Source organism: Brassica rapa, chromosome A08 (genome assembly GCF_000309985.2).
Source record: "Brassica rapa cultivar Chiifu-401-42 chromosome A08, CAAS_Brap_v3.01, whole genome shotgun sequence".
NCBI lineage: Eukaryota > Viridiplantae > Streptophyta > Magnoliopsida > Brassicales > Brassicaceae > Brassica > Brassica rapa.
Window position 1 is genome coordinate 13,357,361 of NC_024802.2, and position 15,857 is coordinate 13,373,217.

Sequence of the window (15,857 nt, forward strand, 5' to 3'; positions counted from 1 at the left end):
CAAACAACTTGCATTACTCAAAGGAAGTTTACACTCCATGAATGGAGTTCATTACAGACATAGACAAGACTGATTTTGCCACTAAATCAGCTTCCGAATTGAAGTTTCTAGAGATGAAAGTAAAGGAAATTGCATCAAAGAAAGACATAAAGTGATAGATATCAAACATGATACCGAATAGTTCAGGTTAAGTCCCTCCCCTCTTCAAGAGCTTGATCAAAGAGAGGGAATCGGAAAGAACTGCCAGGGATCGGATGTTTGAGAATCACAAGGGCGACCGCCCGATGGATAGCTAAGGCTTCCGCCATTAAAGCTGAAGAGACATGGCTGTGAGCTTCCGAAACGGTTTACGAGGTTTGGAGCATTGTAGCCTGAGAAAATCCCACCTATACCATAAGCTCATGTCAGTTAGCTTTTATAAATGTTATTTCGTTCATATGTATTCTCTAATAGCGACAAAACAAGAGCGAACATTATTAGAGACCAATCTAAGGTTTAAAAATTAATAGGCAGAAGTAGGAGACCAAAAAGTTATTCACAAAGTTTAAAAAAAAAAGATACATACTCCGTACGTATTGAAGATAAGACCAAAAAGTTGAATCAAATTTAACCTAAGAAATAGAAAGGAAACACACATGGAGAGAAAGAGATGCATGTGTATAAATTAAGTCGATTCTAGTTTTAATACACTAAAAATAAGAAAATGTCGCGTTCGTCGGAATGGAGTAGTGGATGCGAGTCAGGATGGACTCTGTACTTAGACCATTCTGTTTCTTCTTCTGCAAGTCTTTCTTGTCTCCGAGACATCAGTGGGTCTGAAGACAGAAGAAGAAGCAAAGTTTCATGGAACCAAAACTATGTGCACCAAGAAGAAGATGAAGATAATGGAGAAGAATATTTATGAGGAAGACTCAGTGAAAACTGTAAACAGTCTTGTCCCCAAGAAACAGAACAAGAGAGAAAACAAAGGAAGAGATTATGAGAAATTAACTCGGTTCTTGATGATACTGCTAGTTCTCATGTAAAAATTTTCTTTTCAAAGAAGTTAACTAAGTGATAGTAGTCCATTAGTTATCACTTTTTCGAGTACAAATCTCAAGATTTTTCATTTTGTAGTAGAATCCGTGGCCACTTACATCACATAGAAATGTGTGATTATTTAGGCTTGACAACTATTAAACATAGACTTTCCATTAGGTTTTAAATGACAGGGCATTGATTTTATCTTTTTATTGGGTTTATTTCTTATAGATGTTGCATAAAAGTGTGGGTGGTAACATTATAGATCAAACCTTTACCCGAAAGTTCATTGGATTATTCGCAAGGCGTCTCGGCAACTCACTTTCAGTTTCAGGTCTCTGTCTCTCTGAGATTATGTTGAGTACACATACTTGTCTCAAGAGACTCACTATATGTGTTTGTGTATTGAAACAAGTAGGACAAAGCAGCAATCCAAGAACATTATGTTTATTTGCATATGAGAACAAAGATTCTAAATAACGAGTTCAGTAAAATACATACATATAGATCTTCACTAGTTGTTTACTCTTACTTTATGAAATTTGTTTACTCCAATGATCCAATCTGACTGACTAAGCGTTGTGTACTTAGCAGGTGGTTTTTAATTTACCGCCAGGATCGAAATTTAGAGCAGCTATTTTGGACCTTTTGTGAAGCTTTTTTTTTTTTTTTGAGAAAGTTTTTCTGAAGCATTTATGGGTTCAAATAATGATTTAAGCAAAAAAATGATATATAAAAAAGTGAATGGATCTAAATCTTTTTCTCTCTTTTAATTTGTAATCTCATCACAAATGAGTTTGTCCTTGTAGATACTCTTGTGTAACGGTTGTGCGGATCAAGATCTAGTTTAATTTATAGTATAAAACAAGTCAAACACAGAAATACAGATACATCGTAGATCTCGCACATGAAAATATCAGTGTTATCAGTTGCTGTATCTGTTCTCATTAATTAATTTTATTTTCTATATTTCGAATGTGAACACATGAACATTAATATACCACTTTGATAATCTAGTTTTTTAGTCTTTTTGTTCGTTAATCATGCCTTGATTATAATTAGCCCACGTTAGTCTATATGGTTGTAAGTTGGATCTAATTTTCTCTTCAATGTTGGTAGGTTCGAAGGGAGAATACTTTACAGTTTAATCAGATATGAATGATTCAGTCAAGCTTAAGTATCTGGTTAACCATGCAATTTCTGATTATAATCCCGATTTATTTACAGAAGCCGCACTTGGTATACAAATTCGTCTACTCTTTGATTTTGAATTGAATAACTATGTTCATTTGGTTTACCATCACGTAGTTAAGCCAGTTTTCAATTGAAGAAGTTCATATATATATTTTTTAGACATGTAATTTAAAAGGAGAAGGTAGCTTGCTGTCATTGATTTCATTTTTAAAACATAAAATTAGAAATGTTAGGACTGTATGATTTTGTTGTTGTACTTTGTCGGATTCATTATCATCTAAATGTAGAAATTTACAAATGTACATGTGCCGACAGAAATCCAGCCTAGACTGTTTTCTTGTTTCGAAATATTTTGAAAAATGAATACGGTTAAAGTACCACCTCTTTTTAGTTTCTATGCTGTTTCCATTATTAGACACTACGCATACCTTGTCGATAGTTTATAGTATCATCATTTGTGCGGAATTTTTTTAAAAAAATAGTATAGCCAATGATAAATAATCACAAAACATTATTGTTTATATTTTGTATTGAAAAATGTAAAACATCATTTGAACTTTTTGGTTAAAACACCACTGTATATGATATGAAAGGAATAATGTTTTAATCTAATGTTCAAAATATAATGTTTTTATCTTTTTCTTTTTAATGAGTTGAAGATGTCTATATCTACAATTTGTAGAAGTTGAAATGAATAGTCCTTTTTTTATGAGAATTGTTGACAGCTAATGACAAGTAGTTGAGAGAGTACAAAAAATGTAGGTGCACACATTGATTTCACCTTGTAAAGTCCATGATTATAAATCAGACCCTGCATATGATTTTGTATGTTGTACTGGTCGGATTCTTTCTCTCACTCAAAGTGCATACAAACATAAATTATGTCGACAGAAATGGAGGCCGTAAGTGTTCTTCAGTACCTTGACAACAAGTCCATATTGGTCATTGGAGCGGCTGGGTTCTTAGCAAATAGTATACTCTCTCTCCCTTATCTCCCTATACATGCATATCCTATGTTGCTTCAGGTCACCCATTTTGGTTAAATGATCTATTTGCTTCTGAAAACTCCTTTTTTATATAATGATATATTAGCTTATCCGTTTGTAAGTGTCGATATTATTTTGTAAAGTGGATCTTTTAAGAATATTAATGCAAGTATCTTTCAGACGTAAAAAAAAAACTATGAAGTTATTGACAATACAGTCGGAATCGGCTAATCAGTTTTAGAGCATCTGCAATGATAGTTAAAAAAAAGTGTTTATATAAAATAATAAAAAAATATGAGTGAAGAAGAAAAAAATTGAGAAACTCTCTAAAAAAAAATCATTTGAGAGATTTTCATGCCACTTGTCCTCTTATGGCCGATGTATTTTCACCATTAAATATTAGTCACATAATTAAACTATTTTATAATATTAATATTTTAAAGTTGATAACAACTCATTTAGAGAAATTTATATTATTATTATTTTTAGAAATTCATATTATTGATGCTCTTAGAATATGCAGTAATTTTTTTCAAAAAGACTTTCTCCGGTTAGGCTAGCTTACCTTTGGTATTAGTCAGACTCGTCTGCCGCCTATTTGTGTTGGTTTGGTTCTTATAATACAAGTTGAACCTCGCCCCCACCAGACCAATCCCAAAGATTTGTATCACCCAAGATTAGCAAAATAAAAAAATAAAAATAATAGAAGGGCATTATGATTATGAAAAAAATACTTCAGCTACACTCGAACAGTTATAAAATTATTAAAATTTAGAGTATATATTTAAAGTATATATTGCAATATGGCACGTGCGACTTAAGGCAAGACTATAAATCGTTTCAAATCGCTATAAATCGTTTCAAATCTCTATAAATCACTTTTAACCATTAAAACTTCTTAAATTCAAAAACGTTGGCGGTTGTGGAAGGATAAAATATTTTTTTTATAAAAAATTATATAAATAAAAGAATAAAAACAAATATTCAATTAAATTTTAAACAATAATATAAATACTATATATATATTTTAAAAAAAATTATATTAAAATTTAAAACAAAAATATTTCTATAACTTTTTAAAAATTTAATAGCATAATTTTGTATTTATTATAATACTATATTTTTAATATTTTTATAATTATAGAAAATATAAATATCCTTAATTTATTATTTAACCGCTGCTGCATTTGGTATTTAACAAATCATAAGTATTCCGAAAACACAATAATTTCTGAAACCGTTGTACCAGCCGTAAATCTCTTAATAATGTTTTAAACCGCAACCATCCACATCAGTATCTGCAAACTTCCTCGACCGCACCCGAAACTGCTGCGGTTACACCGGTTACTCTTGTGGGTCCAAACAAAACTGCGTATATGTAAAATTTCATATTCGATACAAATTGCTTTTTAATTCGCTCTATATATATATAGACAAATAGCTTTCTATAGACTATCATTTAATTAGACTAGATTTAATCCCTATAATAATGTTGTATAAATTCATATGCAGTTTTTGTGGAGAAGATATTAAGGGTGGCACCAAACGTGAAGAAACTCTATCTTCTTCTAAGAGCATCAAATGAAAAATCTGCTACCCAGAGGTTTAAGGATGAGGTTTGTCTCAGCCTACTTAGATTTGGAGTGTTGAGTTTATATGTGTTTAGTTGTTGTATATGCAAAAAAAAAACTCCCATTTGGCTTAATTAATAAGCCTAATTTTAATCAAATAATTCAAAAGCTCATATGGACCGCCAACTTTTTGAGGTGTTTAAAATCAATGCAGATCTTGGGGAAGGATTTGTACAAGGTGGTGAAAGAGAAGTATGGTCCAAATCTAACTCAACTTACATCTGAGAAAGTCACTGTCGTCAATGGGGACATTTGCCTTGCGGATTTGGGTATTCAAGACTCTTTGGCACATGAGATGATCCACCAAGTTGATGCCATTATTAATTTAGCGGCAACTACTAAGTTTGATGAACGGTATTTATCCAACCAACATGAACTGAATTTTATTTATTGCTGACAATAACGAACAAAAACACTTATTTAGTTACTGATTTATGTCGGTATATATTTACCCCCTTAGCAATAAATATGCTATCAGTCAATTCAAAACCAACAACATCTTAGCACGACATAAACTGTTGTTACTGTTTATAAATAAAATAAAAAGTTGTAGACCGATGGAAAAAGTCCAATAGTCTTCATACTGTTCAGTAATTGCAATTGATATGGTTTATATTACTAATCAAGGAATGTTTACATTAACCGCAGATACGATGTAGCACTTGGGATCAACACATTGGGTCCCCTCAATGTCTTGGATTTCGCCAAGAAATGTGAAAACGCTAAGATCTTTGTTCATGTATCAACAGGTAAATATAGAAACAAACCAATGCTGTTAATGACTGTGAAATAACTCGTGTTTATTAAATCGCAAGTGATATTTATTTTACGTACACGTGTTCTTCCATGTTAACGAATCTTTCAAGTGAACATAGTATAAATTCAGTTTCTAAAGCCGTATCTTGATTAGAAGGATCATAATATATACGTTTAAAGTTTTCAATTTTAAGGCCACTTCGCAAGTGATATGAAACGATAAAGACATTTTTGAATGTATATCAAGAAATACAAGTGGTCACATTTAGCTTAGGTTAAGACGATTTTGACATGTAACGACTAAGTAGTCCCAAAAAAAACTACTAAGTAGTCCCAATACTGTAGAGATATTTTTGGTTTCTTACATTTTCCTTTCTAGCACAATTTTAGTATTCTTTCTCGGAATATTTCATTAATATTAAGGAATATTCCATAATTAAACCCAACAACTAACAACATTTGCATAATACAGCTTACGTGTCCGGGGAAAAATCTGGTTTGATAATGGAAACACCATACCGTATGGGTGAGACGTTGAATGGAACCACCGGCTTAGATATCAACCATGAGAGGAAATTGGTCCAGGAGAAACTTGACCAGCTCCTAGTCATCAAAACCCCTCCCGAAACAATCACACAAGCCATGAAGGATATGGGACTCACCAGGTTATAATCCCTACTTATGTGTGTGTGTATATATATATATATATTGTTTATTACAATAAAAATGAGATTTAGGGTTAATCCTTGAGATGGGGAAATGATTATAAATCTACATAACATTTATAGGGCAAAAATGTACGGATGGCCAAACACATACGTTTTCACAAAAGCAATGGGAGAGATGATGGTAGGAGAAAAAAGAGACAATATATCACTTGTGTTGATCCGTCCATCAATTATTACCAGCACTTTCAAAGAACCATTCCCTGGTTGGACCGAGGGCATCAGGTTAGGACATATCTTTTTGTGACATAATGTTTATAAATAATGTCGTTTCGTATTTTCTCTTAAAATAAAATTTCAATTTTTATTCCTAGTACTTCAATATTTGACTATAAACATTAAATAATACATGAGATAAATACTTTCTGAATATATGCTAAGATCCTAAAATTATATTTATAACGAACTATGAGTATTAGAAAGTTTTGTAGAAAATAAATACTTGTGATATTAGTGTGCTTGTCCTTGTCCGTTAGTTAACTACTCTGATGTTACAGGACTATTGATAGTTTAGCTGTCGGATACGGTAAAGGCAGACTCACATGCTTCCTTGGTGATCTTAATGCTATTTCTGATGTGGTACCTCCTTTCCTTCACATTTGATCTTAATCTACATTCTACATTAACATTTCCTCCGTACATTTGTTCAAGGGGACTTCACATTGATCCTAATCTACATTATATATTATTTACTTATTTCCTGGTTTTTTTTTTTGAAAAAATTATTGTAGAATTGATAGAATGATTATTGTAGAATTGATAGAATGATTATTTACTTATTTCCTGGTTTTGACACAATCTATGGACCAGATGCCAGCAGATATGGTAGTAAATTCGATTCTAGTATCGATGGCCGCTCAAGCCGGGAAACAAAAAGAGATTATTTATCATTTGGGTTCCTCGCAAAAAAATCCGTTGAAGAATGAGAAATTTCCTGAAGTAGCATACCAGTATTTTACTACCAAACCATGGACTAACAAAGATGGGAAGCCAGTTCATGTACGGAAAATAGAGATTCTGAGTTCTATGCCAAGTTTCCACCGATACATGGCCATACATTACTCGATTCCACTAAAGGTACATAATTCTTTGGCACCAACTGGATTGTTAATTTTGGAATATAATGATATGGAATGATTCATCCAATTAATTCCATAATTTTTAATAATAGAATGCAATAATCATTCTATCAATTCTAAAATAAACTAGGTAATAATCCGCGCCTTGCGCGGGATGTGATTATTAGTTTCGTTATTTTTAATAAAAAAGGCAATAAATCTATTTAATCTGGATATTAGTTAGGTTTTACGTTTTTTTGTTTTTAATCTTCTAAAATATAACTATTATTTTAAATTAATATTCATTTTAGTTTATTCGGTTAAAACATTTGATTTTTAGGTTTTTTCGGATAAAAACCTAAAATTAATATTATATGTTTATTTTTATATTATGAAGTTTAGATAGTCGTCATGTCGAACCAATAGTTTTATATTATAGTTTTTAAACAGATAATAGTTTAAGAAAAAGAAAAGAAAATTATTAAGACAAATCATTTAACTACAATTTGGTCAATAGTGAAAGAAACATTAAGAAAAAATATTTCAACTTTCAAAAAAATTAGATACTTCAGTTGTGGTGAATACTTAGTTATAAGATGCTCACATCAAGGTGCACATGTATATTTATGTAAAAAGTATATAAAAATAGTTGAAAAATATATAAAGATATTGTTAATTAATATTAAATGATATTTTTGTTTAGAATAATACATGAAAGATAAAATTAAAATTTATTTAAAATAAAAAAAGACCTTGACATTGGTCATTTTTTCATCAAAAGAAAATAAAATTACATTCGTAAATAGGGGTGGACACATATCAAGTATCTGGATATTTGGAAGCATTTTTGTCGATTCGATTTTTAGCCACCTAGATATTCGGTGACTCGGATATCCGAAATGTTTTAGAATTTTAAAGAATATTCGATTTGATTGTAAATAAAATAAAACTTTAAAAATAATTTAATAATAACATTCTATTACAAAAATAAAACATTATATAACCTTTTAATTCTAGTACCTAATATAATAAATTTATATTGTAAAACTGATATAAAGTATAATATATATAACATATATATATAATTCTTTCCATATATGTATATATATGCATATAACATATCAAATTAGATATATGTTCCTAAAAATATTGGCATTAGTGATTTGTTTCTTTTTTGGATATTGTATTTTAGTATTTGATTTGTTTCGTAGAGTTTCAAATATCAAGATTTTTTGGTTCAAATCAAAACGGATAACTAATCGAATCAAAATTTATGAATATTTTGCTCAATTTTATCCGTAAACAATAAAAATAATATATATATAATTTAGCTTTTGATTCGTTATCTATTTTTATTCGAACCGAAAAATCTAGAGTTTTATTGGAACTATGTATGTGAGTTTTATATTAAAAAAAATCACAAAGTACGTAGTGTGAACACATTTATGATTATAGTGTGAACGCGTTAGCATATTTATTATCAAATCATTGTGAAGCTGCCACGTGTCTATTATAATGTGAATGCATTTATTACAATGCTTCTCTTTTAATATATAAGGGATTTTAAAATACAAAGGAAAATATTTCTGAACAATTTTCTATAATTTTGATTAAAAATGAATGGAATGAATATATTTCATTTTCAACCAATTCCCTTCTCTTTTATAACCAATTCCTCTATAATTCTATTTCATGGTTACCATTGACAATGTTAAATTTTTGAATAACCGGGAATGTTTCCTAATTCATTATTCTTTTTGCTTTATTACAGGGACTTGCAGTACTAAACATGGTACTTTGCAAGTTGTTGGATAAAAGCGTTACGGATTTTCATAGGAAGATAAATCTTGCGTTGCGGCTTGTTGATCTCTATCAGCCTTACCTCTTTTTCTATGGGGTGTAAGTGACTTTTTGAGCTTCTCACTAAGTTTTTTTCTCTAATCTAATGTGGTTTGAGATTTAAAATATACTAGACCAGGACCCGCGCAACCGCGCGGGTATTTATTTTCAATTTTAAATTTTAGTTATACAAAAGATTTTTTGGGGTAAATTATACTAAATGAGTAAATGTTATACTTGTGTTACATAGTTATTGTAATGTGTTTTGAAATTCGACCCCGATTCGAGATCGAACCGGTAAATCTGGTGACCTATATGTAATCATCCGGTTTGGGTTTAAAAAAACTATTATATAAAAATCCGATAAAAATTGTAAAAATCGTTAAAATCTGGAATCTGACTACCTGATCAACCATTGCTTGACCGAGTAGATAACTCCTAATTATTTTTTTCTTTAGATTTTTTTTAATTATATTATTAAAATATGTTTTATATTCTAAGTAAGAAGTTAGTTTTTTACCATCATCTAGACTTTGATTGCCAAAACCGCACGTATATTTTTTTTTTGGTTATACTAAAAGATTCATTTGTAAAATATAATCTTCATAGATTTTTTAATTTTTTTAATAAAAATATGAAGAAAATAGAGAACTTGTATCATGGATTAACGATTTTTTGGTTATACTTAACGATTTTACATATTTTATCGGATTTTTATATAATAGATTATGATTTTTAAAAATGAATGTATAAATTAAATTAAAATAATTACAAATTAATTATGGGCTTAAGTTTGTATAAAGATACATAATATTTTGGGTCCTCTTAAATTAGTTGAGACCCATAATTTTAGCTAATTATTTAATTATTCTATGAGAAAGTTAACAGTAGAAAAAATAATTTGAGATGGAAAATATTTACAAACATATATTTACACACGCTAATTATTTAGTTAATTATTTTGAATTAATTGTTATTAGATATGAAAACCGATTGTATTGTTACCAAAGGTGGTTGGAAGAATAATTCAAAATAGGAAATCCCTATAAATATGCATTTACACTTGCATTTACATGATTCAAAATAGAAATTTCTATAAATATGCATTATACTCATTTTTTTAAATCAAAGTTAAATTTAGGATATGCATTAATTAAACTGTAAAAGACAAGAATTTTTAAAAGTAAGTAAATTTATTACTTCAGTGGCATATGATTGTAAATAAAATGAAAAATTAAGGGGTAATTTATAAGGGTACTTCTCTTTTAATAATATAGATGTTAACGTTATGCTATGTGATTACATATGTTCAGATTTGATGATTCAAACACAGAAAAACTGCAAAGAATGGTGTTGAAAACCGGAGTCGAAACTGAGATGTTCTATTTTGATCCAAAGATTATCAACTGGGACGACTATTTTGTGAAGACACATATTCCTGGGTTGGTTAAGTACGTTTTCTAGTGATATCATTTCAGTAATATTTATTTTATCGTGATCAAAAGAGTAGAAACTATGTGGAAGTTATACTACTCGTTGGTTTGTTTTCATATGGCTATGTTTTCAAAAGTGTGTTATTGACCTGGGTTTTTTTATTTCTTATTTCTTATTTCAGCATCTGTATCTCTATAAAGTTATTTTTTCAATATAGTTTTATTTTACTGTCGTAATCTATATGAGTTAATAGTAGCTTATATTGAAAATAACTACTAATTCCATATTAATAATAGTAATCCCAAAGGTAAATATCTCGGAACTCCGTGACGAACAATGCACTAAATCAACAAATTAAATGGTCTGAATATACTGGCCCACTGTGTAAATAGCATAAGCAGACGTGTAAAGCAATCTCAATGGAGAATTCTTTCTTTGGGATTCTCAAAATACACATATATGTGTGTATATATAACTAAATATTATTGTTTAATTATGAGATTTTTAAATAGACAATTAAGTAGATATACCACTTTTAGACCAGAATTAGCAAACTACCCGTTTTGCTGATAAACCCAATAACCTTTGTAGCTTAACTGTATGAACTTCCTGAAATGTCCTGCCATTAGCCACATTAGGAATGAGGTTGACCGCGAAAACATTGGGAACTATTTTGATAAATCTCCAAGTACGATTTCGTAGCCAGCTAAGGCTTACTTAAGTCTGTTGTAGGTTAGTTCTAAACCACATGTTTAAATTACAATTATTTAACATTACTAATACCAACCATTGTATAGTTAGTCATATATTAATATTATTATTTGTTAAGTTATATTTTAGTCGTATTTCTTATTTGTTATCTCATGTACATATTAGATTCACTTACAAAACATCCTCACTAACACATATTTTAGCGATTAATATAACGCTCACTAAACACACAAAAGGTTAACCATAATATATAATTCGTTACTACATTAGGAATTGTATTATGTTGGTGTAACCGCTAACATGTATGTTAGGTTTTTTTTTTTTTAACAGGAGGTTCAAAGGTGACCCGTAATCCGCACGTAGTTTCCGTTTGCTCAAAGGCCCGTAATCCGCACGTGGTTTCCGATTACCAACCATCTAATCCCCCTGGCCCGGAACCAGCCGACACTAATACCCATTACCCAAGGACCCGACACCAACGCCGTGATAATTTTTAACTTAGGGAGGGCATAAAGCATTCCGTGACCACAGGGGGTATTCGAACCCGGGTCCGTATTGGTGTGTTAACTACCTCAAGACCACTAGTCCACCATCCCGTGGTTATGTATGTTAGATATACACAAATTTATCATATGAATTGTGCAAACTAGCATCCGTTAAAACATAAATAATATCAAATAACTAGAAAAATATCGACTAACATAAAATATTAAAATTTTAAATTTAAAAAACACCAGTAAATTATAGATAATATTAGTATTTAAATTTACTAGTTAAATATAACACTAGTATGTAAGTGGTAATGTATTACATAGTTTAAAGTTAGACGATAAAAAAATGTTAAATGCAAAACTGTATGCTGATGTTGATGCAGGTTGCATCGGAGGCGGCACTGCAGAAGCTGAAGACTGGTAGCGGATCCGATGAATTGCAGGCGTTGAGAAGTCACAGTTTTACGACCGAGGAAACATAGTCTTCTTGAAAACATGCTTTTTACTGATAAGCCAAACTATGTTATCCCATACGTTTGCTACTTAATCATGCGACCAAAAATCAGTTTTAGCTAGGATGGAGTCTCCATCCTTTTCTACAAGCGACATTATCTCCACTTATAACATTAAACACAACACATAATAAACTTATATTTTAACTGCTACAATTGACATTAACATTTAACTAAATAGATATCGTCTATAGTTATTAATACTTGACACAACAAAAAATATAAACATAATCCCAGTATATAGAAGTAGTATTGCATAAAGTTAAAGAGTTTGGTTTCTATACATACTGTATAATAACAGCTACACAATGATGTGTCGTCTAACTAGATTGTTGTCGTCTACAACTATTATTATTGAATACACTATGGGTTACCATCTAACTATCTATACTCCAAAACACTTTGTCGTCCTCAATAGATGATCTACTAAACTCTTCTATTTAAAATCTAATGAAGAGTAATAAATGTTACAATATAAGTTGTCAGCTAATTAAAAAGATATCGTTATAGAATAGGTTTCCCTAGGCAAATAACAAAAAGTACAAACTTAAATAAATCTCAAACATATAAACATATGTTGGAGAGTAATGAAAGAATTATCGACTAAGTTATCTATAATATATTCTATACACTATGGGTTACCATGTAACTAAATCACTATCACTATGGGTTACAAAATATTTTAAAGTATATAGATGAGTAAGCATTATGTTAAGTGGTAAAGAATAAGTTAAAGTCGATGAAAGATATTAGACCCTAACTTCCCAACAAGAGACACCAGATTTATGTCTTCTTCTTCATTTAGACATGCTTTGAGGTCTGAAGATATTGTATCTTCCCCATCTCAAAAAGTTAAAAACCAGTAGTTTAACAGTTAGGACTTGGAAAGGACAAAAATATTAGAACAAAATGAGAAGAAATCACACACAATTAAGGACTTAGTGATAGTGATTTCACTTAAGTTTTGAAAATGGAGGATTAATAATTATCAGAAAAAAATGAAAAACGTATTAGTTTATCTAAGCTCTAACACAAAACCTGAGCTAGGATAATGTAGGTGTACAGAGCCATAGGGTTATTTTGGTATTAAATAGAAGTATACAGTTTATGTAATAGTGATCGGGTAGTTTGCAAATTATGGTCGAAATGATGTATATGCACTCTAATTTCTCTTTCTTAAAACTACAAAAATTCCAACCGAAAATATCTAAGTAGAATTTTTGTCTTGTACTTGTACTTGATCCGATCAAGTACTTGCCTATATTTTTAATACTTGCAAATTACTTGGTAATACTTGATACTTATTTATTTAGGTTTAAAACTTTAAAACTAAATGTACCAGAACTGATAAGTACAACTAAACATGGAATAAGTACTTTTATTTTTCCATATGCTTGTTACTTTATTCAATCAATTCAAGTAATTTGATTTAGTGTGTATATACCCATTCAAAATAAGTAATAATATAAAATACCTAAAGAATAATAAATATAATTTTATTACAATTTCAGAAGTAAAAAGTATTTTAATAGGTCATAAATATTTTTAGAACCAATAACAAATAATAAAATAAGTAACGGATCGAGTATTTGAAAAAAATTGTAATACTTGATACTTGACTTGTACTTACAAGTAGTAAAATTTACGGACTTGCCACTTGACTCGACAATGTCAAGTGCTTGCTTTTTCAAGCCGAGTACAAGTCAAGTAGCAAGTATTGACCGAGTAACAAGTATGGATGCCCAGCCCTACAGGCTTAAACTAGCAAACTGTATTTAAATAATTCATTAACCCTTGACTGAATTCTGACCAAACCGGTTCATGATTAATAATGGAGACAATTTATCATGTTCTTTGTGTTAAAAAAGTATATTCATATAAACCAAGTTTTGAACGTTACAAACATGTATTACCATACTCTAACTTTTTGAGCAAAATAACATATTCTTATGAGATCCAACCAGATTATATTCGTCTTTACTAATACTTACATAACCATACTTATAAAATTCAAATAGGTTTAGATATAAAACCATAACGGTACATATGACAATACATATACCCAATATCACATACTAAATGTTTACTTTATGACTAATACACATGACAATATCAACTTATTTGATCTGTATATATCATGAATATTTTATATTCAAGAAACTTACCTACTCGATATATTGTACACATTGTATATATGCATGTCTAAAATGAGAAGTTTATAGAAAATAAAACCAAACCAAACTAATCCAATTAAATGAATAAACCAGATAAATAAAAACATTTAAAATATGGTACTATTAACATATTCAACCAATTCTTACCATGGAAAGAAGATTAACTAATTAAATGAGAGATCGCTATCTTAACATACAATAAATCCTCATTTTGTTGCCATATTTTTAATTTAAAAAACTCCAAAATACAAAATCAATGATGATTTTCCATAAGAATTCCAGAATTTTATCTATTTACTTAATTATAGGAATTGATATAAGATTTACAATATTCTATGAACAAAAAAATTAATTGCAATCATTGAAATGAATATTCTGTGAATAAATCCTACAATTAATCAACCTCCTATAAATATAACCTCATTTAAATGAACATGTGAGTAAAGTCTTCAATTAACCCTACAATTAATCGGCCACTTATTCTGTTACATTTTTAGTCTTGGCTTAAGATAATTGGAAGATTAGAGTTTAACTCACTTGAGTTATAAATTTTAAATATAGTGGCCCATTAAACTAGGCATGCGGGTTCGGGTAGTACGGAATTAGGATAGTTTGATTCGACCAAAATCTGGCCAAATTAAACTGAAATTTTTTTGGTTTGGTTTGGTATTCAGGTAGTTTGGTTTTTAAAATTTTTACCGAAACTAACCGAAGTTTTTTAGTTTCGATTATATTTCAGTTAAAATTTGGTTAACTTCAGGTAATTTTACTGAAACAAAGCAATTACTGAACCGAGAACCAAATGTTTTTTTAAACCTCTTGAATGGAACCAAGCTTCTCACCAAAATTTCAGTTTGCTTCGGTTCAGCGGGTTTGGTTCGGTTCAACATCTCAGGCCTCATTTAAATAGTAATTAAACTTATGTTTTAATTATATAAATAACTAATACCTTCAAATTAGTGTCATAAAATGCCAATTTACTAAATTTATTATTTTTATTACTTATAATTTTTGATAAGATATTTAAATAATATATGAGTTACATACAAAACAATTTTCAAGTTAATTGATCTTTCAAAATCATCTAATAATCAAACGCAAATCCAAATAAGTACTACTAAATATATAATAAGAACCTACAAATACATATTGTGACATTTTTTGAAACGATTAATTAAATGACAAAAATCTAAACTATAATATTATCGTGTTTAAAAAGTCATGTAAACATTTTAAGAGATGGTTGATGTACATATATTTGCACTAATGATATAAAAATAAGAATATATATATATATGAAAATGAATATCCACGCGGTTGCGCGTG

The 15,857-nt window shown here is 29.6% G+C and overlaps 1 protein-coding gene across 3 annotated transcripts; it reads left to right on the forward strand.

The window, feature by feature from the left end:
- Positions 1–2,946: 2,946 nt before the first annotated feature.
- Positions 2,947–10,885, forward strand: LOC103834459 (fatty acyl-CoA reductase 3). Of its 3 annotated transcripts, none has more exons than XR_004450016.1 (10): positions 2,947–3,186; positions 4,713–4,816; positions 4,986–5,185; positions 5,480–5,580; positions 6,060–6,252; positions 6,376–6,537; positions 6,810–6,891; positions 7,123–7,389; positions 9,142–9,338; positions 10,487–10,885. XR_004450016.1 is itself a non-coding variant. In XM_009110525.3 (10 exons), exons 1-10 carry the CDS (start codon positions 3,096–3,098, stop codon positions 10,671–10,673), a joined length of 1,479 nt encoding a protein of 492 aa, XP_009108773.1. In that variant the 5' UTR covers positions 2,947–3,095; the 3' UTR covers positions 10,674–10,879. The 3 variants fall into 3 exon arrangements, 2 of the variants coding, with proteins under 2 accessions (XP_009108773.1, XP_033132570.1); XM_009110525.3 differs by having other exon boundaries at positions 9,142–9,269; positions 10,523–10,879; XM_033276679.1 differs by lacking the exon at positions 2,947–3,186 and adding an exon at positions 4,560–4,578 and having other exon boundaries at positions 9,142–9,269; positions 10,523–10,673.
- The last annotated feature ends 4,972 nt before the right edge of the window (positions 10,886–15,857 follow it).

Bases quoted from the DNA above. Each gene is read 5' to 3' on its own strand.
- LOC103834459 (XM_009110525.3), top strand. From the start codon at position 3,096: ATGTCGACAGAAATGGAGGCCGTAAGTGTTCTTCAGTACCTTGACAAC. The intron at 3,187-4,712 runs GTATACTCTCTC...ATTCATATGCAG, and splicing joins GGCTGGGTTCTTAGCAAATA to TTTTTGTGGAGAAGATATTA. The intron at 6,892-7,122 runs GTACCTCCTTTC...TCTATGGACCAG, and splicing joins TTAATGCTATTTCTGATGTG to ATGCCAGCAGATATGGTAGT.